Source organism: Cajanus cajan, chromosome 7 (assembly GCF_000230855.2).
Source record: "Cajanus cajan strain Asha chromosome 7, NIPB_CcT2T_4, whole genome shotgun sequence".
Lineage (NCBI taxonomy): Eukaryota > Viridiplantae > Streptophyta > Magnoliopsida > Fabales > Fabaceae > Cajanus > Cajanus cajan.
In genome coordinates this window covers 53,242,718-53,267,267 of record NC_138523.1, presented here as the reverse complement: position 1 = coordinate 53,267,267, position 24,550 = coordinate 53,242,718, and the positions used below count along the sequence as shown (strand labels likewise).

Below are 24,550 nucleotides of genomic sequence, written 5' to 3'. Positions count from 1 at the left end.
ATTGGGGAATTTACTGAGTAAATAAATAATGGGAAATTAGTAGATGAGAAGGAAGGAAATGGACGGAAGCTTTTCAGGTTCCTAGTGTGTGTAATGGACCCACCACGTAACAGAATATGGACCAAGATGGCAACCAACCCATGTTGCTGCCGTGGGGTTTGGTTTTTGGTGTAATTGAATCTTCAAGCTATGGTTAGGGTTAACTTTTTGTTGCTTTCATTGAACTAGTACCTGCAAAATTAGTCTCGCTAGACGTCTTTATTGTGTTAGGATTATTGATGTTTCACTGATGTCATCATTTAACAAGAATTTGTACACAACTTTTTTATGTAACAAAAATATATAAAATAGTTTCCTAATACAGTAATATTTAGTGGATAAATACTGTTAAAAAAACACAATGATCACATGACTTGGGTGTTGGGAGTGGTTAGTGAATGCAAGTTTTGGAATGTGGCGTGAGTTGTGGATTTCGGGTAATTAACCACTTTTTAAGTGTAGACTTGTACAGCTGTGTGGTCTTTGAAGAGACGAGGCAAGAAAAAGAAAGGATGAGGTGTAGACTTTTGTAGTCTGGGAGCTAATCATGGTAGGTCCATTTTGTTGGCCAACTTGTGTGTAACTGACTCGGTGCATAACTGTTGGGTTGGGGTTGAGGGCTTGCTTAGATTAGGGCTGGGCAAAATTAACTTAACTTAACTAAAACTATTAATAACTGAATTATTTTAAATTAAAAAACTAAAACTATTTAAAATAAAACTGAACTAAACTATTTTTTAATTCAGTTTTAAAAAATTGAACTTATTTAAATTATAGTTTAGTTAACTAAAATTAACTACACGTTAAAAAATAAAACCACGCACGAGGAAGCTGAACCTTGTTACGCTTACGCACCCCTCTTTTTGCACCAGCACCACTCCACCAAAAGGACTCTTGTTACGCACGCACGCTATTGCCTATTAGGAACCTTGTTCAGCTATTGCTTTTTTTCTTCCTGTAATCAAACTAATTTATATAATCTTTTTTATTTGTTAGCGTGTTATAAGGTTGTAATTTGTTCTTGGACATGATGCAGTCTACTCCGGCAATCCTATTTACTTCTTCAGCGGCAATCCTATTTACTTCTTCAGTTGCTTGTTTTGTGCTTTGAATATAACTTAATTCATCAATCTGGAATTCCTTCGTTTTCAATAAGTGATGCAATGTGGGTTTCTTTATATGTCGCAGGTTTTCTTAGATAGAGTGGAACGATTTATCCAGTTTATTACTGTTCATGAAGATCAAATATTTCAGAAATGAGTTCGTATACAGCTGGTATTCTGCTTTCTAACTAATTGCATGAACTGATATTCCTTAGCTATATGTTTCTTTAATTTGTTTTTATAGGTTACTTCCTGGTATGTAATTCTTGTGATTATATTTACAGCTTGCAGAAAATAATGAAGAGATGAGAGCAAGGGTAAGAGGAGAAATCAGAGAATCTCCTTCTGGGGGAAGACATGTGTGTAAAAGTAGCAGATTTTGGTATAGTTCATAAACAGTTCATAAACTGGTGGCACGGTTTAGGCACAGTTTAGAAGCAGTTCATGAATAGTTCAGTTTAAAAATAGTGCAGTTCAAAAATAGATTAAGGTGTAGAGCAGTTCAGTTTAGTTTATATTATAGTTCAGTATAGTTCAGTACAATACAGTTTAATAGAATAAAAAACAGTTCAGTTCAGTTCGTCTGAACTAATATTTAGTTTAGTTCAGTTCATGAGAACTATTTTTAAGTTTAGTATAGTTTTTATAAGTTCAGTTCAGTTCAGTTCATTTTGCCCACCCCTATACATGAGTAATATTTGGATCACAAACAATAAGAACGGAGTATCAACAAATTGCTGTTCCAACTGTAATTTACACTTGTTCAAATTTTATAGATAAAAAAATAATAAGTTGACACACACAAATATGTCACCAAACCTGATTGCAATCCACTATCCACTTGTGCGGGATTAAAATTTAAAATGGGTTGACATCGCTTAGATGTGGTTCACAAGTAATGGTGAGTTGACAAAAAAATATGTTTGTGTTTTGATTTTTGCTTTTAACAAAATGTGTGTGAATTATGTCTTAATTTTTATTTTTTATTAAAAGTAAAAGTGAAACTAAACACACCCTAAGTATTTTTCTTTGTTTAATAGTTTGAAATTTTGTTAAAGTAATTACAAAAGAGTATGAGTGTGTCATGTTTGGTTATTAGTATAAGGTAAAATTTATTTTGCTTCAAATTCTCAATTTAACTAGAAGTGACAAAACAAATACACTAAATTTTTAAAGCAAACTTATTTTCTAGGTAAATGCATCCAAACATAAATCATTTTTCTTGATATCTATTATTTTAAACTAAAAAAAAAAATTATTGAATTATTTGAAGATCCCTATTCTAACAAAACTTTAATTTTCAAAGTTATAGCGTTACTTAATCATTATCTAAAGTTCTGGAGCAAGATGTTCGTATAACCTAGATCCAACCAACTCCATCTATATAAATGAATTATGAAATGATGTAACAAACATGAATGCATTAAAGGAGCACATGCCATATAAATATTATATACTTAAACAATATTTAATTTATCCTCTATCTATATAAACATTATTTTAATCATTTTACCATCTAAAGCTTCAATGTTAAAAACGTAAAAAAAATAAAAATAAATAAATAAAAAGTTAACCTTTTTAATCAAGTTATTTTCTTCGAGGCAAATTTTTTTTAGCAAAATCTGAAATTAAATGAGCATCCATCTCTTCATCAATTTAATTATCTATTTTTATCTATCTCTACCAATATTAAAGTTGCCTAATTTTGATAAATTTAATTTCTTCGTGACACTTGAAATGTTTTCTTTAATATATATTCATCAAAAAAAATATTCATTTTCCTTTTAATAACACCTTTTTTTACCAAGCAAATATAAATATGTAGAGAATTATATATGAATTCAATTAAATTATACTAATAACGTAGGAATCTTTTTATATTAAAATATAACAGTATTTTGTACAATAAGATTGGTGATTTATATAATGATTATTTTAAAAATTACATTTAAGGATATTTTTAATTTATTATACAAAAATTGAATTATATATATATATATGAAGAGCATATCAAATGATAATTCCTTTTATTGTGAAAAATGTGAACTACAAATATAGACCTATTACATCGTATTTCTACTATTATTTTATTTATATTCAATGTCATTTCAAGTTCACATATGAAATTTTTTAAGGCATACAAACATAGTTGATCGATGACCTTTTAGAGATAAGAAAAGAAAAAAAAAAATTGAAATCGTTCAAAACACGTTTTTTTCTTACCTTTTCTCTTGTTCCTATCAAATAATTTTATGTCTGTCTAGCATTCATTGTGTATGGTTTTCAACGAAAAATCCCTCTTAATTCTTTTTAAGAGAACTATAAGAGCTTTTCTACGAGAAACAAAGAAGGTTAAGGAAAAACGTTCAGTTTAATCTTCCAAGTGACCTGCAACATTTCAAATTGGGTCAGTCAATAGGTTTTAAAAGTCAATATTCAAAAGAACTTGTTCCTAAATTTATAAAAGGCATTACCTGAACTTATGGTATAAGATTATGGCAAGTTGAATCACATGGATATGCACAATCTATTTCCTTGCTAGTGTTTCTACTAAAATACCAATCACCAACTGCTTCTGCAATAGTCTGTAAAAGATAGAGTAGTTTAACAAATTCGCTGACTAAAATTCATTATGCTGAAAGTTCGAAGATCACTTCCTTTCCAACTAGACCATAAATTTTGGTCAAAGGATCAAACAACAAAATACTAAGATATTGACACACGGTTCAAATATCTTATATAGTTATCCTTTATAATTCAAATTCCTTTTCCTATTGAACAATGTACATGTTAGGTATAATTTGGCCATTAGAAGTCAACTACTTTGTTGCACAATATAAATGTTGGCCTAACAAATTAGTTAAAAATCCATATACTATAAACAGGTGTATCATCATATCTCGTTATCAATGAGTAAGATTGGTACCTTCTTGTTTATTCTTGGAGAATCAGCGGCAAACCATGTTTCTTGCAGTTCACTTTGGCAATGAGCAAAACATGAATTTATGAACATCCCTCCTGTTCTTGAATTCGTATTGAACGGTTTCAAAGCAGCAAGCATGTCAAGCCTAAAACCTGAATAAAGGGAATTAAGAAAATTAAATCAGTTATGTGAAGAGTTTCGAAAACGTGAGGTAAATTATATATTTCTTTAACAAAATATAACATGTTTATAAACACTAAAAAAACTTCTTAAGAGATAGAATTGGTGCGCAGAGAGTTGAGTTGATGGCAGAAAAGTTGAAAGAGAAACCTTGCAATGTATTAATTTGGTCTGGTGTGCACGCTGCAGGGTTCAGCTTGCATCTGTTCCAGTATCCGCGTAAGTCAGCAGAGGGTGGCACTAATATATTATGGAACTGTTGACATTATAAATTTTGTTCATAATTATATGAATTGATATAATGTGCAATATAGGATATTAGGATCAAAATATGTCAAAAAAGTATTACTTGGAATACATCATAGGCAGAGTTCAAGATAAAATATGGTGTTGATATGTAACTCAACGCATATTGTGGAAAGAAGCACTGCATGGAAACATGACAAACGTCAAAATCTTACACAATTTTTTCTCAGCTAATGACGTAAGTTCATGAGAAACCATACCAACTCTGGAGACTTGAGTGCCATGGTACAATTTTTATTCTGGTTCTGCTCTGCTCCCTGTTGCACAAGACGTTAATGTTAAGCACTAAGTATTCATTAACTTGCGTTATTTTTAAAATATATGTACATATATATGACGCCATTAATTATGGAAAGTTACCTGCAATTGAACTACATTTTTGAAGAACAACCTAAAAGTGTAGTTCAAACTAATGTCTCTTCTGCAAAAGGGAAGATAAAAAGAAACATTTAATATTTAGATTTTGAAGAAATGAAGCTTGAGATTATGATTATGTTGAAATGAATCAAGATATACAAAACATACTCGTCAAGAAAAAAACCAGCATCACTCAAGCACTTAACAGTTGCATTTGTTGGCAAATACTTGGCAAAGTCATCACAATGGTGAAAAGTTGCTAAACCTCCTGCTGAGCAACCTGAAAGCAAAGCCTACACACGAGAGATAATTTGTGTTATAAATTTTGTTTACATCATATAATATATAATTTCGGAAATTAAAGAACAAATGAAAGCATGCAAACTCTATAGTTCATAGAAACGAATTATACCTTTTGTGCCTTTCCCAAACCTTGTGGTAGAAGATCGCGAATGATGGCATCCCAAATCTTTTGCCCTTTGAAATAAAGTGTTGTGTTCTGATGTTCAACTCACAAACACAGTTAATTTTGTGCACCAAACTTGGTATAGACACATGAAAAATGTTGATGAAAAACTAAAGTTAATTAACCGAATACACAACTCATTTTACTGTTATTTTAGAAGAAATGATTACCTAAGCTGATTTCACTCTTCATATTTGAAGAAATAAAGAATAAATATACAAGAATTTCGTAAGAATTTTTTTTTTAATAATATTAATGGCAATTTTCTACCTAATATTTCCGGTTATAGGAACACTTTTGATTGGTAGTAGAACACTAGAACGAGTGAAAGAAAAATTAGGGGTGGGAGGAATTGTACCTATTTGATTTTAGATTTTTTAAATGATTATAAATATATCTCGTTATTTTATTTTATTTAATATTGTGTAAAAATGTATTCACGGTTTATTATACAGGAACATGAAAATAGTAGAAAAAACATTTTATAATTACTTACAAAAGTAGAAAACATTTTTTAAAGTCGAGTATAACAACATTTTTCCTTTAAGGAAAAAATAAATCGCATTTGATGCCATAAAAATATTTTTTTTCTCCTTAGGGTAAAAATGAGGGGAATTATTAAATCAAAAAATTACTCATATACTCTATAGTATAACATTTAAAAAGAATAAACAATAATGTAATATAAGTATAGTTTTCTCTTTTTTATTTGCCTTAGTCTAACAACAAATGTTTTTTCTTTACATAAGTAGTAACATATATTATTATTATTATTTCTCAATTTATTTCTATATTCAAATTAACCAAGTTAAATTTAATCTAGCTAACAATTAAACAGAATAAATAAGATTTAACATGGAGATTTTGGACATAGAAGAGGAATAGAAAAATATGCCCATTGCCCTCCATAATTTTTTAATTCCTCAGTTGGGCTTGGGAGAGGCATAATTAAAATTACCTTGTCAGTGAACACAGCGTCTCCGGTAAATGAAGCTCCATCACAATATCTCAGCTTAACACGGTTCCAGTTGTAAAATCCTGATACAGTAAATTCACGGACAAACGCAAAAATTTATGATAATAATAATAATAATATGAAATTTATTAAAATTATAAGTTTTAGTAGATTTTGCTTCTAAACTATAAAAGGGACCTTTAAATTCAAGTTATAATAAATGCCATACGAAAGAAGAAAAATAAAAGAAAGCAAAAGTTGATTAAGTTACCTGGATTAAGGGTGGCACTGTTGCTTAAAATACCATTGAAATCCTCGAACTTGCTCATATAACTAGTAGAGCCCCTCCTAGTTTTGGCTCTCTCCAAGCATGACTTCAGGTCATTGCACCATCCACCTCCCTGCCATGTACCATAAAACGGGTGATCATCATTTTGTCGTTGTTTTTTTTTTTTTTTTTGAAAATCTAATGGTATTAAAGTATTTTTTAATTTAGTTACTTATTTAAGTTTCTTAAAATTAAGAAATGATGCTACATGTAATTTACTGTTGGAGTGAATGACATGACGACTTATCTAAGTATTGTTGTTTATATAAGTATTAGTGTTTAGGATGATCGTAACAATAAATGTATATATATATATATATATATATATATATATATATATATATATATATATATATATATGAATATAATCGTTATTAAATTTCATTATCTTTTTTTCTAATGTCAAATAATAAATGATTATTTAAAAATAACTTTTTTTTAAATGTCTCTTTACTTAAATATTTGTTTTGTAGTTTCTAAGTTTCCATATTATTTATCATATTTGAAAGAAAAATAACTTCTAAAATAATTGTTGTGTGTAAAATTCGAGACTTCTTTCTCTCTTTTCTTCATTCTACTCCTTTCTCCCCTTAAAATCTTTCATTTTTCTTTTAGATTCTCAAAGGTGATGAGCATTAGGCAGACAAGGAAGTTTCAAAGTTTCGAAATCAGATTTTTGTTTTCATTTATCTTCTTCTCCTTCTTTCTTGGACAATCTGAATTCCGCGTTCTTCCTTCCTGAGGTAAGGGGAGCTAGAAATTTATCATTGATTGTTGCTTGTAGCATGAAAGTGGTGTTGTTTGATGGGTTGACTGAATGGGGATTAACTTGTGTAGCATTTGAGTTGAAAGTGAGGTGTTGAGTGGAAGGGAGAAAATGTGATGGTTTGGATCAGATTCTTGTTGCATGTGGGGTATGTGATGTTTTCTGAGTTGCATGTTGATAGTAGGATTGTTTTCTTGCAATTGCATGTGTCGGGACTCCTTGGAATGTAGGTTTTTGATGGATTTTGGGTGAAAAACATGTGGGAAGCCATGGAAGGACAAAAAGCTTTGCACTTCGCACTAAAGCACTGAACTGACTTTACAGATGTGAGAGAAAACATAGAGGCCGAGACCTGGAGCTGCAGCTCCGATTTGGCATTGTAGCCCTAGGAGGGATTGATTTGGCAGACACTTGGAGCTGCAGGTCCAAGTTGGGCGTTGCAACCTAGGAGAAAACAAAGCTGGCAGAGAGTTTGAGCTAAAACATTGAATTGAGCACTGCAGTGACAAGGGTAGATGACCGAATTTGGTCTTAGGATCTTCATAAAAGTTGTAGTCTTGGATCTGAGATTTCTAATGGCGCTGGAATCACCCAAAAAGAAGATCTAGAACTCCACTTATGACCTTTTTAGTGAGTAAAGGATAACTCCAATGGCATGATGGATAAGTTGTAAATATGTATTATGAGTTGTATTATGTGATGAAAATATTGTGTGCTGATATAAATGATAAAATGTTAAAAAATGATTACTGTTGTGGTATGATGAGAAAACATAGTTGTGAATTGAGAGTTGCATGTTAAACCCTAATTGTGTAGATGTGTAGAGATGGTATCTAAGTTTTTTAGATGACTATGATGTTTGAGTTGTGAGTTGAATGAAATGATGAGATGATAGTTGTGTTGTTGTGTTGTGATGATGAGTTGTTGATCATTAGGACTAGGTAAGATGTTTTCGAAGTTGTTCATTCCATTGTGTGGATTGAGATAGTTGTGATGCTCTGAGAGCCCAATTTATGAAAAACCTTCCTTGGAAAGTTGTCCCTTGGAGTGGATGATGTGTTATTCTCCTCTAAGACTTAGTTGGTCCCGTGTGTAGGAAGGTCGAGGCACACATGTATAAAGCAACCACGGTGTAGGGGTCATCAGGTCGAGCTATATCGATTACAAGTGACCAATTCGAGTAAAGTACGAAGTTGAAAACTTAGTTCCTAACCAAGTATCGGAGGGTTGTAGTATTTGGAGGATAGTCAGTAGGATAATCCCATAAGTGGCTTAGTTAAGCTAATTAGTGTCGTGGTAGGCCTAAACCTAACTGTCCTATCCTGACATAGTATTATACTTCCTTGTTTAAGTGACAAAGTCTGAGAAACTATTATCATGTTGTGGATTTTTATCCAAAATTATTATTTACCTAGCAAGCCCAAAAAGATTTTGTGTTATCGGTTCGGTAGAACCTAACCACTTAGACTGCTCACTTGTGTTGTAGGAGATTTTCGAGTTGAAATGCGTAACTACGCATATGTGTTAATGAGTTGATATTGTGATGATATGAGTTGTATGTGTTGACGTGTTGTGAAAGTAGGGTTGAGATGTGTGTTGTGTGTTGTATGTTAAACTAGTTGATGATGATAGTGATGTTAAGTTGTTATTGTTGTAAGTTGTTTTCCTATATATGTGCTGTTTATTTTCACTAGCTTACCCTTGCATGTTTCCATATGATTTGAACTGCGATGATCATACAATGTATTGGAGCAAAGCAATGATAGACTGGTGTTAGCTGATGGAGGTCACTTGGTGGTAAGAGTTGGAGAGTTATATTTTGTTAATTATCCCTAGTGGTAGAATTTATTTTGTAGACCGTTGTAACATGTTAAGCCACCTTTGGTGCACAGTGATGTATGTGTATATACATATATATATATATATATATATATATATATATATATATATGTATGTATATATATATTTATGTGTATATATATATATATATATTCACGTTATATTATTTATATACATTTCTAGCTGTTTAGTTATTTTGTTCCGCAATGTATCGACCATAGCAGATCATTACATTGTGTTAATTTTTATTGTAATATTAATTATCTATTTTTTGTTTATATCTTTCTTAAAAAAATTTAAAAGATGGTTATTATATTGCATCATTTCCAAAACAAATAATTATATGATAATTTTTTAAAATTAATACTACCTTTGTTCTTATATATTAAAATCATTCACTTAATTCATCAAGATTAAAAAAAATAGTTAATGTAGTTGATAAACATACATTTGTCATATATATATATATATATATATATATATATATATATATATATATATATATATATATATATATATATATATATATATTCTTCTAAAACTATCATTATACTACTTATCTTTATTAATTAATATTTATATATATTTTTAACTAATTAGAGTATATATTTTATATTATTTTTCCATCTTAAGTAATATTTATTTTTTTCTAATCAATTAATAGTGCGGGATTTCTTAAAGAAATTATAATTAATGCATTTTACTAAATTAAGATGACACATTTTAATTAAGATATTTTAATTTAAAAATAATTAATACAATGAATAATATGAATCGTGTCTTATATGAAGGAACAAATAATTGTTTAAAGTTAAATATTATAAATAAAAACAGAAATAGTATTATCTTTCGCCTATTTTGTTAATTTTTCTTAATTTACATGTAAAACAATCTAAAATAATATTGGATAACAAAAATCCAAAAATAAGATCAAACTACATTCCTATACTTATTGAGTTATTACAAAGCAAATAATAATAATAATAATAATAATAATATACATTGTAAGAATAATGAAAATCATATTATGAAAAAAATATTATATTTTTTATTAGCGTATAACAACTTTAAATAGTTATTAAAAAACATAATTAGTACAAGAAAAAAATTAAAGTCTTATTTTGGTGCTAATTTTAAAGACTTTAATTTATGAGTTTATTAACTATTTTTTTAATTTATTTTTCATGAAAGTGAATGTATTTATTAAATAATCAGTACTATAAGTCATACTCATTGGTTTAAAAGATTAATTCTTAACTTTTAAGTAATGTCATTAAATATAACTATCGTCTATACTATTTAATTTTATGAGTATTTTCTTAATAAAATTTTGAAATATGACATTATTAATTACAATTAACTAAATTAAATACTTTCAGTGGTCTTAATAAATTAAATACTTGTTTCTTATATATAAAAATAAATGTGGTATTACATCGAAAAGTGAAAATATAAATCATTTTTTCAAATGCTAAAAGCACATTTAATTTGAATTATATGAAATAATAAATATATAAAAATAATAAAATTACAAGTAAGCCTTGTTATTAATATTTTATTTAAAACACAATAATTTTCTAAAAGATGTTATAAGGGAATAAAAAAAATAAAAACATGTGTGATTTTACAACATTTTTCAAATACGAAAATTACTTTCAATTTGGGTTAGATGGAGTAATAAATATTAAAAATAATAATAATAATTTTACAAAACAAGTCATATTATTATTATTAATGTTGTATTTGAATCATGAAAACAATGTAACATTTTTGTAAAAGATGTTATAATGACATAAAAAAAATAATTAATATTATATTAATAAATTAAAATGATACTATAGTTGTTCATATATATATATATGAAACAAATATCTAATTTATCAAGACTAATGAAAGTAGTTAAATTAGTTAGTTATAATTAATAATGTCATAACTTAAAATTTTATTTCAAAAATATCCATAAGAAAAAATAGTGTAAATGGTAGTTATATTTAATGACACTACTTAAAAGTCAATGAACATTTTTTTAACCAATGAGTATGGCTTTTAGTGTTAGTTGTTCAATAAATGTAATTACTTTCATGAGTTGCTCATTAAAAAATTTATAATAAAATAAGAGTATTAAACAAAATTATCAATTAATACATTTAAAGTAGATATATGTTTCAAATCAAAATAAATATCTTATCTATTTATTATATATAAGGAATAGAGATAGGATTAATTTTTTTTCTAATTTATTCCTTTAAATTATTCAACCACTACAATTAAAAGTAATGCATTTTATGAGAGATATAATTATTTTAATAAAATTATATTAAAAAATAATATATTTATAATTGCTCTTAATCTGTGTGTATATATATAAAACAACAATTATTACGAGACAAAGGCTATTTTTTTTGTATATGTGTATAAAAAAATTAAAACATATATTATAAGACAAAGGAGACATAGTTTATTAAATAAATGAAAATATAATTACTACACCTTTTGTTTCACTATAACTATATTTAAAGATTTTAATGCATAAATTAAAACAATAATAAATGTACTATTTTTTATTTTGTATAATTTTACTAAAATATTATTGTCTCTTAATAAATACATTTTTTTAATTGTGGTGGTTGAAAAAATTATGAAGGAGCAAGTTAAGAAACAAATAATTAATATTACATTAAAAAAGAGACAACATTATTCACTTCAAGACATTTTACAAACACAAATTATAATCATTGTGAAATGGAAGGAGTAAAAGACAGTTGTATGAAGTATCTTTATTTTTGGTTTTCTTTTTTTGGAATTATTTTAAAAGTGTGTGAAGACTTCTTCTTCTTCTTCTTTTTTATTTTTATTTTTATTTTTATACTTTATCATATAAAAGATAAGCATTATATATATATATATATATATATATATATATATAACTTTAGTAGTCGGTAATTTTTATCAATTTTTGTTTTTAGTTTTTAAATAATTTTTATTTGATTTTACTCTCTAAAACTTTTTCCTATAAATAAAAAATTTGCTATCAAGGACCAAATTATTAATGGGAGAAAAATTTCAATGACTTAAAGTGAAAATTAACAAAAAAAAATAATTATTCAAGAATAAAAAATAAAAAAATCTATAAAAAAAAATTAAGGACTAAAAATATATATAATTCAAAAGATAAATATGCTAATTAATTATTCTGTCTATTATTCTATTTATACTTTTAGTTTTTTAAATATGATATTATTATTTTTTAAAATTATATATGTAATAAATAAATTAACATTTATATATTAAATATAAACATCTATTTTGTACAAAAGTGTTTTTTTTTTATTTTTATACTTTTAATTTTTTAACTTCTTACATAAATTGATTTTTTTTATCATAATTATTTATGAATTAAATTTTTATATTTAAAAATTAATTATCAATAAATAAAATAATATTATGCTATAATTTAAATTTTATCATAAATCTAAAATATAATTTATATTAAAATATTTATATATAATTTTTTTAAATATAAATTTTATATTAAATATAATATTTATTTATATATAATTTATTAAAAATTTTAATTATATTTAATAAATATTTACTTTATACATTGTAAAAGTTAAAATATTAGAATATAATGACTTATGAATAAATACGTGAATTCAAATACACATTAATATGTATTCCTCCAATATATAATAATAATATACATTAATAGTTACTTTCTATTAAATGTGTCACCAATATGTATCGAAAAAATGTCACGCAAATAATTTTTCAAAAATGTTGTAAATTTTCATTCTGTTCCAATAATTTTAGGTACATTTTCGGAATAATAATATTTCCTGATAAGTATCATGTAAAAAGAAAAAATAAGTCTTAAAATAAGTATAAAAAAAATTAGTATAGCATGAATATTATTTTTTATTTATACTCCTAATAATATTTTTTAAAAAGTTGTTGTATTACATCATTTAAAATAAAAATATTAATAACAAGGTTAATTTTATAAAATTATTATTCTTTTACATTTATTTATTAGTTTTATATTATCCGTATAATAAAATTTAAGATGACACTTATTATTAAATCATAATAAATGTCATCCTATGTTTTTCTACACACAAAAAAACTAATAAATAAATTTAAAAATAATAAGTTTACAAAATTGACCTTATTATTATTATTTTTTTGTGGAAATGATGTAACACAATAACAATTTTTTTAAAAATATTACTAAGAATATAAATAAAAAATGTATAATTAATGTTACATTAGAATGTAAAATCACATTTGTTTTGAGATTTATTGTTTTTACATGACACATGGAAAGATAGGAATGCAAATTATTTAACAAATTTAGTTCTACTTACTAACTAGATTAGCTTAATGGGGAATTAGTTAAAATAGTCTCATATTTAATTAAAGATGAAGAGAATATATATATTTTTTTAGAATTTATTTGACTTTTAAGATTTTTTTAAGTATTATTAAGAAATGCAAGTAGTGTCTTAAGTTTTATAATAATTATTACATAATTAATTTTTACTATATCATTTATCTTTATTAATAACTATATTATTTTTCAATTTTCATTAGGTATGACTACTTATGATATTCATTTGGTCCTATTCCAATTTTAATAAGAAAAACCTGTTTTGACTAAATATAAGTATGAATTGTGCTCTAATTTGAATATCAGGTCTTTGTATGCGTAAATATAAAAATTAAAGTTAAGATTTCACTTTTATAATCAATAAAAGTATAAATTAATCATTTCAACAGTTAATAATTGAAATTATATCAATAATTAAGTAACAGACTTAAAATTGTATGTTTAACTAAAATATAATTTATTTATTGAATTTTCTATTGTAAGTTATTTCTTATTTTTTATTATTTTATATATTATTTATATTATAATATAATTATTAACTTAAAATTTAATTTATTTAAAATGTATAACTAAGCAAAGTTATAAAAAAAATGTAATGAATTTTTCATGGGTTTATTTAAATATGATAAAATTCGATAAAGACAAAAATAACTTTTAAAAATATAAAATATGTCTCTTTAAAATTCAAATCTAAACTCTTTTCATTTTACTGAGACAAGGATGACGAAAACAAAATTACTCTCAACCTACTCCATTACCATCCCTAGTATTCATCAATACTTATTTTATATTTTTTTCATTCCATAATAAATTGTTGATGATCTGAAAATCACTTTTAATTATTCATTGATATTATTTTTTGATAAATTAAAACATATTTAATCAAAAGTTATTAACTAACCAACACCAAAAAAAAGAAGTTATTAACCAATCATTTGAGATAATATATATTTAGAGAATTAAATTCTCTCAACAAATATTTTTCATACATATATATCTACAAAATAGATCAAATCTTCATCCACATATTTAAGAAATAAGAATATATATCAATTATGTAGATTGATATTGTAAAATGATAATTAAAATAAAATATTATTTTATTTAAAACGTCAAATAAAATATAATGAAATTTTTTTTGAATATATTTCCCATATATAACAAAAGATAATATGGCCATCTCTTAATTGTGTTTTGTAATTATTCCAAGAGAAATAGAAAGTTGAGTTTACCTCAAATTGTAGAAGCCAATTGTCTTTGCCATCTCCAAATCCTCTGTCCAAATGATACGCCGGTAAACTCCCGTCCAAACAAACTTCAAGCTCCAAAATTTAATAAATAATTACTACAATTTAATTAAATTAATTAATATAAAAAAAAACAAAAAAAAAAAACTTACGTGCATTGGTAGCACGAGCATTCCTAACCAGCGTCATTTTGATGAGATGTCTCTGTTGCGAGCGAACGTGACATGGCGCTAAAGTGGTTAGATACAAGAATACGAAAGCCACGACAAAGTTCATCTTCACAAAGAAACCAGAAGGAGTTGAATTGGAGATTGAAACCAGGTAGATGTTGAGATGGGTTAAATACTTGTGTTTTACACACCCCATATTTATGTGCATTCATGTTGTTAATAAAAATTTAGATTTTGTAAAAAAACTAAATCATAAATTTTAATTAAACATTTAATCATGAAGTCAAATTCATTGTTTTAATTAAGAATGTTTTTATTTAGATTGACTGAATTTAACTAATTATATTTAATTTAGTAAATTTGTTTTGGGATTTGGAAGAAAAAAAATTTAATGCAATTTAAATCAAATCCAAAGGTTTAAATTCATTTTTATACATATATAATAATGAATATGCAATTTTGGTTTCTCAAAGAAATTTTTATTGAAAATTTGTTTCTCATAATTTTTAAATTGTTTCTCTCATTAGCATGTCATTTAAAATTAAAAAAAAATATTGACATGTTTGTTAATGATTACATCTGAAGGGAAAATATTTCCTATTTTTAAAATATAATTATATATTTTATTTAATATTTAGTTTTTCTTTGATTTCCATTTTACATATTTTATTATTTTCTTTATCTAAAATATGGCAAGAAAATTATGTTATAAATATATAATGAAATGTTTCTAATTAGGAAGATATGTAACTAAAATTAATTATTTAATAAAAAATTAATGATATATTTCTATTAAATATTTTAACACTAATTTAAAAAAATCACGTTGTCTTTTTGAAATTTTGTAAATCTACAAAATTCTTTAAAATCATATATAAAAAAGTATGATATAAATTTATTAAAAATCTAATTACAAAATCTTCATCATAAATTTTTTAAGAAAGTCCTAAAAATTATTACATTTTTATAAAGTTATTTAAAATCTAAAAAAGTCATGATAAAATAATATTTTAAAATCATAATCCAATGTATTCTCAAAGTAACAATATATAAAAGATCAATGAGAAGATTAAATTAAATGAATGGAAAAAGGTACAATTATATGAAAATTTAAAATACTAAAGCCTAAAATGTGTGTGGATCATCAAATTGATTCAAGTAAATCAAGATGAGGGAGTGACTTAGTGCTGTTAGGTTTATTTAATTTTTGTGTTAAAATAGTGTTTGATAAGTAAAAAAAATATTTTATAAATATAAATTAATTCTTAATTATTAATTTTGAGATATTACATTAATCTTGTTCATAAAAAAAAAATATAGTTCTAAATAAAGAAAAATTATAGAAATAAATTTGAAAACCTAATTATTACGACAATTCATAGAAAGAAATCACTACCAACCAATATGGATATAATGATATTAATTATAAAGGTGCTATTAAGATTTTTTTTTAATTTTTTCTTATTACCCTTTCAATTTGGTGCATGAATATTTTGCATCTTCAACTTTACGAGTTTTTATTTTTGGTCAGCAAAAGAAAGTTGTATTAATAAAATTAAATACACAGGATGTGTTCATATCCATGTACAACCCTCGCCCTAAAAGTATAAACTATTTGTAAATTCTATTTTCATGTCTAAATAAATATAAATTAACTACTTGTTTACAAGACTTCTATCATAATATTGTTACAATATACATGCTTGCATATAACCAGACCATGAGCGTATGAAAATATGGTCTCTTTATCCATCTAAAAAGCATCCACTTCCAACTCATAAAGTTTATGTCCTGCAAATTTGAGCATACATCAACATTGACATTTCTAAAAATATGGTTGTTTTTTGCTTTCTTAATACACCAATCAAAGGCAAACCACAATGCAGTCCATGCCTTGGTATTCACGTTCTTCATAAAAAGAAACAACGTGCTGTGCAAAATGAATTTTTGGATTCTCCGGTAACACCATAGACAAGTTGATCCAACTATACCACTTATCCCATATAGGATGTATCTTATAATTATCTTTCTTGGATTGGTCATTTATAATTAGTATAACTCGACTTTATTATGTGATTATTTTATATATATATATATATATATATATATATATATATATATATATATATGTTTTTTATCAAATAATCGGTGTTCAACACCACTCACCTAATATCATTTGTGACACTCTCTATCTCGCATATCATAATACTTTAAATAAATAAAATTGAACCAAGAAGTTTATCATAATGAAAATTCATAGTGTTCAACATAAAAAGTATCACATTCTAACTTAAACAAAAGTTGATTGGAATTCAACTGGAGTTACAATGAAAATGAAAAATTCTCTTAAAACATTCCATAATACTATAAATAAATAAAATTGAATCAAGAAGTTTGTCATAATGAAAATCTATTGTGTTCAACATAAAAAGTATTACATTTAGACTTAAACAAAAGTCAATTGAAATCCAACTGAAATTATGATGAAAACAAATAATTTTCTTAAAACATAACAACACAAAAAAAAAATCATAATTAAGTATTTATATCATATCCTATCAGAGTATAAATCCAACTGTAAGGATTAGTTTTCACTAGTAACATCTTCAACCTCAGTATATAAACCACCTACAAAAACATACAATAGAGACAAACACAAAATAACCATGGCTTACGACGTAAAATATATAACTTAATCTTTTGAGACATCATGTGATCCAAATACCTTATCTAAAGATATATATATGTTATTAAGTTACTATTAATTTTTTTTAGAAAGATAAGACAATTATCTACAATTTTTATGTTGACCTCACAAGCTAATTGTGTCATTTACTATTTTAAAATTTAGAAAAATGCAACATTTCAATCTAAATATGATAATTTGACATTTATTCACTAATTTGATCATATTTTGAGTTCTAAACTTCTACTTTAGATGATTCCAACAACATTTGAAAGCTAATATCCAAGGATACAACTTTCATGAAATCCACAAAAGCAAATTATGCCATCTACCAACTTAAGTAAGTCATTATTTCGCTTAAGCCATATCAGCTTGCTCATAGCGAGTGTTGAACGAGATAAAGCTTGCTTGGAGCAAGTGCCATCCAAAGCTCTCTATCAGGACTCACTTGAGTGAGCCTGAGGTAGTTCAAAGCGAGATAATTCGCTTAGAGCGAGTATAAGGTTGCTTGGAGTGAGATATGACAGTCCCTAACACGAAATTGTACTATTCATGGGTTTTTAACATTTCCTACATCGTTCCCTAACACCTTGAACCCAAAGCCAATTGGTAAAAGCAATCCAAAGGTTATGTTACACTTTAAAGGGCACAAATTACACATAATTTCAAACTCTATTAATCTCCTCATACAATTACCAATATATTCTCTTAGGATTCTCACGAACAATGCAAAATCCACATTTATCTAATCAAATACTAAATTGAATATACATTCTTATCAATAACATCAAATAGAACATTAAAGAATCGTAGTAAGGACAAAGACATATAATTGGGAAAACCCCTTTCATACAAAAGAATGAGAAGCATAAAATACAACTATTTAGAAATCTCACTTTTTAAAATTCAACTTCCTTTTAACCTAATAGTTAGACATTTTAATCCCATTTACAAAACTCTTCCCTCACTTAATAAAATAAATAAATAAATTAATTATAAAAACCTTATAATATATCATATATATATATATATATTAAAATGAAAAAAAACACATATTTATCTATTAAATATGATATAAAATAATTTTAAATATATTTATTATTTAATTAAGAACATCTATAATTATTAAAAGTCTTTAAAATATATTATAAAATCTATTTAATTAATTAACACAATTATAAAAAATAATCTCAATAAATAAAAATAAAAAATAATTAAACAATTATATCAGTAATATATCAGGGGTATTACATCCAATGCATCAAGTTAAGAAGTTCTCTGCCATACTTAACATTACACAACTTGTGCCCAATGTGGACAAGGTAAAGGCTCCTAGGACCTAATGCCTGGTCTCATTCCATGCAGAAAGTCTCTACTTGACTCACGTCCAACATTACCATATTGGTCTTTGACGTGGTCTAGGTAGAGAGTTCTTACTTAGTCACGTTGGGCACCACTCACTAGGTGCTCGATGTCACCAAGTTAGAGATCTTCTAGTGCCCTCACGTCCAACACTATTCAAACCATGTCTGATGTCATTTCAACCTAAGATGAGTCTCTCTCTTTACATTTGGTCCTACTGATCATATGTTTAATGTGAATCGAGACATATGCTTATGATTGGAACTACGTTCAACACCATGAAGGTGTGTTTGGCACCACGTGAGTTTTGCACTTATATAGATCACAAATTTTGCTCAATCCACTTGAATCTTGACCAAAACTAGACATGCAACACAATATGTTGTTCCTACTCAAGCAATTCATTTTCAACAAGAAATTCAACATGCAATCAGAAATCACCACAAGTAATCAAATTCACCTTCATGAACCCAAAACCTAAAGTTCAACTACAAGGATCAAAATCATGCAATTTCACCATGTGATTGCACCGTTTAACATCTCAAACATTAAAAAAAAAATCAATTTACCAACAATCCAACAATTTAACAACTCAAAAATCTAATTTCCCTTACCTCAGAATTGAAGTGAATCAAGGGAGGAAAAGAAGAAAACTTTGAACAATCTACAACACAACTCCAAATGTGTTTAAGAGATTAAAAATTTAAACAAAATTATAAACTAAAAATCTATAATACTTAATAGATAAAAATTATATAATTATAATACTTAAAATTAAAATTATTTAATTAAAAATTTAGTGATCAAAATTACATAAATATTATAGTTGATAGACTAAAATTATCATACAAGTAGTATACTTGATCGTTGAGAAACAAAAATGTGTTTAAACCTATTATATAATTTTATTTGTTTAGTGAGTGTTTAGGAGTGTAGTACACTAAATGGAGGGTAACCCTGGTAAATAAATAACTGAAAATAAAGGGTTGAAAATGGAATTATGGATAGATCGACATTCACATCACTCGGGAGAAATGGGTGGTATCCTCGTTGAGCGCACAGAAAGCAAAGGGTCTCTCTAACCTCTGCAAAAGTCCAAGGTTAGTCCTTCTCCTAAACCCTAATTTTCCGATTCCCTTTATTCCTTCTTCCATAACACACTTCGCTTCAATCTCCGGGGTGGCTTTTGATCATCGGCTTTGTGCAAAACTTTTTTTTATCCGATTCAAAGATTTTGACTTTTGCGATGTGGGTGGGTGGTAGTGCGCGTTGTTTCTTCATTTCTTGGGCTAATCGATTGATCGCGAGAAAGAAAATAAGGGGATGATTGGATTTTGGGGTACAATAGAAGAAGGAAATTATCGAGCTTCGATTTAGGGTAAATAAGACAATAATGTGAACATGTTCTGATGGGTTTGTTAGCTTTAGATGGATGATATCATCCTACAGTGGGTAGACCTCCGAGAAAAGTTGAAGTTTTATTTATTTATTTTAATGAAAATGCTTACATGTGCTTATTCATTTGCTATATGCAGGTTGCACGGTTTTAACTGCATAGGTTTTTGTCTTCAAAATTAAAACTGTGCAACTTTGGTTGCAAAGTCATAGGTGTTAAGTTGTGTATGCATGAAAGTGGGCTTGAGATAGTTGTGTCTCTATTAAGATGGAATCCCTTTGGAAACTTTTGTATTTGCTGGAGCCTGCACCTGTGACACTTATCACTACAGCTGTGGCTGTGACATTTGGATCTGCATTTCGAGCTCTAAATTACGGGAAAGAAATGGAGCGTAATCGTGACTTGTCGGAAGCATCCATTACATTGGATAGGTCACAAGCATTGATGATCCCAGTGATGAGCTCTTTTAGCTTGCTTTTGATGTTCTACCTGTTCTCTTCTGTCTCGCAGCTTCTCACTGCATTCACTGCCGTTGCGTCTGCATCCTCTCTTTTCTTCTGCTTGTTTCCTTATGTTGCCCATTTGAAGGCACAGTTTGGGTTAGCTGATCCATTTGTTTCACGCTGTTGCTCGAAATCTTTTACACGAATCCAAGCATTGCTACTGCTAGCCTGCTCTTTCATAGTGGCTGCTTGGCTTGTTTCTGGTCATTGGATACTGAACAATTTGTTAGGCATATCTATATGCATTGCATTTGTAAGCCACGTGCGTCTTCCAAACATCAAGATTTGTGCAATGCTCCTTTTTTGTCTGTTCTTGTACGACATTTTTTGGGTTTTCTTCTCTGAGAGATTTTTTGGCGCAAATGTCATGGTATCAGTGGCAACACAGCAAGCATCAAATCCTGTGCACACTGTTGCTAATAGTTTAAGTCTTCCTGGGTTGCAACTGATAACTAAGAAATTAGAGTTGCCTGTAAAGATTGTTTTTCCAAGAAATTTGTTGGGTGGTGTTGTTCCCGGAGAGAATGCGACAGACTTCATGATGCTTGGTTTGGGAGACATGGTATGACATTCATACTCTATAAGTTCACTTACTATATGACAATATGACCTTAACTGTTTCTAAGCACTTTGTCGTTTTATTTGGCTACTGTCACATGAAGTAGTATGTTGTGTTGGATTTACTGTGTAAAATCATGGGAAATATGGAAGGCTGCATGTTACTTGATTTAAATTGTTTGTGTGAATGTGAAATGCTGTGCACTTCTTTCTTTTGTTTTCCTGCTGGATCATGCCTTGCTAAGTTTTATGTAGGTTATGTGGATTGATATTTTTTATGATTATAATTTTGAATTCCTTCACAGGGAAACTTATTGCTGTATTTTATGCAAGAGAATAAAAAAGAAAAGGAGATAGTCCTTGTTCAATTTCCTGCAGTTGCTTCCCCTCCCATTTTCTCCCTCTTCCCCTGCATCTGTATATATTGGATCGAATTTTGAAAGGGTTCTTGTGCTGCAAGGTGATTTGATTTGAATGAAAGTTATGTTGTCGGAGTTATGAAGTTATTACATTGGATAAATATGATCAATGCTCTCTGTGTGCTCTGGTGCAACATGTTGGATTCACTGAATCAATTACTGTGTTTATAATATCATTATATTTCATGTCAACCTAGACTAACGAAGATTTTAATAAGTTGTTAAAGCCTTGTTTCTTCAAAATTTGTGTGTTGGTTGTTTCATAATTTCTGCTCATCTCTTTGTAGGCTATCCCAGGCATGCTCCTGGCTTTAGTCCTCTGGTTTGATTATCGCAAGAGTAGGGATACAGTAAATCTCTTGGAGTTACATTCCTCAAAGGGGCACAAATACATATGGTATGCACTACCTGGGTATGCCATAGGCTTGGTAGCTGCTTTGGCTGCTGGTGTCTTGACTCACTCACCTCAACCTGCACTTCTATATCTGGTACTTCTGTTTATTCTCTTTCTTGTCACATATCACAATGCTGGCTTCATTGCTACCTTTACTCCTTCCAACCTTTATACAACATAATGGATGGAAGAACAATCTCCAGTCTCTTTTAATCTTGCATGATTTCTCAACTTTGTTATTTTTTTTTCCAGTCTATATGTCCAGTATATCGACTTGAAGAATTGCCATCTAGAAATTCAAAATTTCCAACTGAACATATGAGTTTGACTTGAGTTTATGATTTTATTGGGTTACGTTAAATAGATCCAAACTGGACATTGTTTTTCCGTCCATGATCCATGTGAAGTGCCATTGGCCTTTCCATGGATCATAAAAGCTGACTCCTATGTAAGTTTATGATATTGATGACCTTTGTGTAAAACCCTTGGTCCTCTTGTAAAAGTGGCTTGTGTTCCTACTATGCAATTACTTTGTCATCTGTTTTCTAGGGTTCAACTTTATCACCTGTTAAAACAACTTTCACTTTCTGTTGGTCCAATTTATAACTACATGCTATATTATATTCATGTTTATCTGAATATTTTTCTAATTTAATTTTCTTGCTGAATTTCAAACTGCGATAACCAATCCATTTTTTCTGATTCCGATGATTGTTAGTTGCACTCTTAAGTTTTAATATATAATTAATTTAATTTATAAATTACTCTTTCAAACTCTGGTACACCTGATTTCGTGATTAGGTGTTTAAGTATTTAATGTGGTATGCTGATTCGAAAAAAAAATACTGTTTGGTTTCACTTGTTACAATATTATTTTTTGTTGGTTTATGTAGGTGCCTTCTACTCTGGGACCTGTAATCGTGATCTCTTGGATGAAAAGGGAGCTATTTGAGTTGTGGGAAGGAAACACGCCAAATCTCAATGATAAGGATCGCGAAATAGAAGTTTAGTCTAGTGACTGGTGGTTTATAGCCAAACAGATAGTTGTAAATTCACTGAGAATCCTTAATCGTCAGACTCGTCAAGAAAATTTACGTTAAATCTTCATTTTTCTGTCTTAATTCTTAATGTTTTCTATTTATACATCATACATAAATTGATGGAAAGAGGTTTATAAGAAGTGCTTAGGGATAATATTAGCACCCTCAAAATATTTGATAAAATCTAACCGGAATGAAGTAAACAAAATGAACGTATCATTCCGTTATTAAGAGGGTTCTACTGTCCTGCGTGAAAAATTGATGGTCTATATACCTAGAATAATCCCATCCTAAGTATGCATCATTTTTCAATTTTTTTCATCACTCAACTTTTTTATTACCTTCACTGACTTGAGAATGGGAGATATACCTTGATCCTGGCAAGCCTGAGTACATCTAACTTTTATTTTCACTAAGACATGATTTGTCTTGATTTGATATAATAATAACATTATATGAGAAATGTTAGCAACATTTTTCGATACAGTTTTTTAACAAATTCGTTTTTATTAGTTATAATTTATTGAAAATTACAAGTTTAGTAATAATTAAATATGATGAAATTTATCATATTTTGTGTTTTTTTTAATAAATTGCAACTAATGAAAATGTTTAAAAGAGTGTTTTACAATGTTACTAATATTTATCATATTATACATGCAATTATTTTGGAATTGATCTCGGTAGTCTCAAGAGTGTCTTAAAAGGTACAATGATAAAAGATTAATCCCTTTTCTAAACAGAAAAAAGCACCAATGTAGCAGTCTCAATGAACTATGTTGGGCATGTTAGTTCCTTTTATCCACTAGGTCAACAACAATGAGAGAAGAAAGCTGGCATATCTGTTATGAAATAAATATCAATACTAAATTGATAGGATATCAATTGCATAACTTCAATTTTATGCCTCTGGAGCAGTTCCTGAAAATGTGTTGTTCTCTAGATTGAAGACAGTCAATCTTTATGCAATTTAGCAATGATAAAGGTATATTTTCTGAGAAGTTGTTGTCATGAAAATAATAAAATACTGCAAGATCAAATAAAGGACCTATTGAAGGAGGAATTTGGGTTCTTAGTTTATTACTATTCAATTTGAGATAAATAAGAATTTCCCATTCGTCTA

At 27.6% G+C, this 24,550-nt stretch overlaps 2 protein-coding genes across 3 annotated transcripts; one reads left to right on the top strand and one right to left on the bottom strand.

Moving 5' to 3' along the window:
- Positions 1 to 3,258: 3,258 nt before the first annotated feature.
- Positions 3,259 to 15,276, bottom strand: LOC109795014 (pectin acetylesterase 9). The gene is made up of 13 exons (XM_020354420.3): positions 15,052 to 15,276; positions 14,885 to 14,967; positions 6,601 to 6,730; positions 6,333 to 6,412; positions 5,321 to 5,407; positions 5,077 to 5,201; positions 4,912 to 4,972; positions 4,752 to 4,808; positions 4,595 to 4,672; positions 4,396 to 4,501; positions 4,069 to 4,217; positions 3,617 to 3,727; positions 3,259 to 3,530 (listed from the first exon to the last, which is right to left on the bottom strand). The coding sequence occupies exons 1-12, from the start codon at positions 15,263 to 15,265 to the stop codon at positions 3,623 to 3,625; spliced, it is 1,275 nt and encodes a 424-aa protein (XP_020210009.2). The 5' UTR covers positions 15,266 to 15,276; the 3' UTR covers positions 3,259 to 3,530; positions 3,617 to 3,622.
- Positions 15,277 to 20,070: 4,794 nt separating this feature from the next.
- SPPL1 (SIGNAL PEPTIDE PEPTIDASE-LIKE 1) lies at positions 20,071 to 23,508 on the top strand. Of its 2 annotated transcripts, XM_020353553.3 has the most exons (4): positions 20,071 to 20,217; positions 20,653 to 21,578; positions 22,281 to 22,481; positions 23,281 to 23,508. In XM_020353553.3, exons 2-4 carry the CDS (start codon positions 20,781 to 20,783, stop codon positions 23,395 to 23,397), a joined length of 1,116 nt encoding a protein of 371 aa, XP_020209142.1. In that variant the 5' UTR covers positions 20,071 to 20,217; positions 20,653 to 20,780; the 3' UTR covers positions 23,398 to 23,508. The 2 variants fall into 2 exon arrangements, with proteins under 2 accessions (XP_020209142.1, XP_082916203.1); XM_083060077.1 differs by lacking the exons at positions 22,281 to 22,481; positions 23,281 to 23,508 and adding an exon at positions 21,880 to 22,034.
- The last annotated feature ends 1,042 nt before the right edge of the window (positions 23,509 to 24,550 follow it).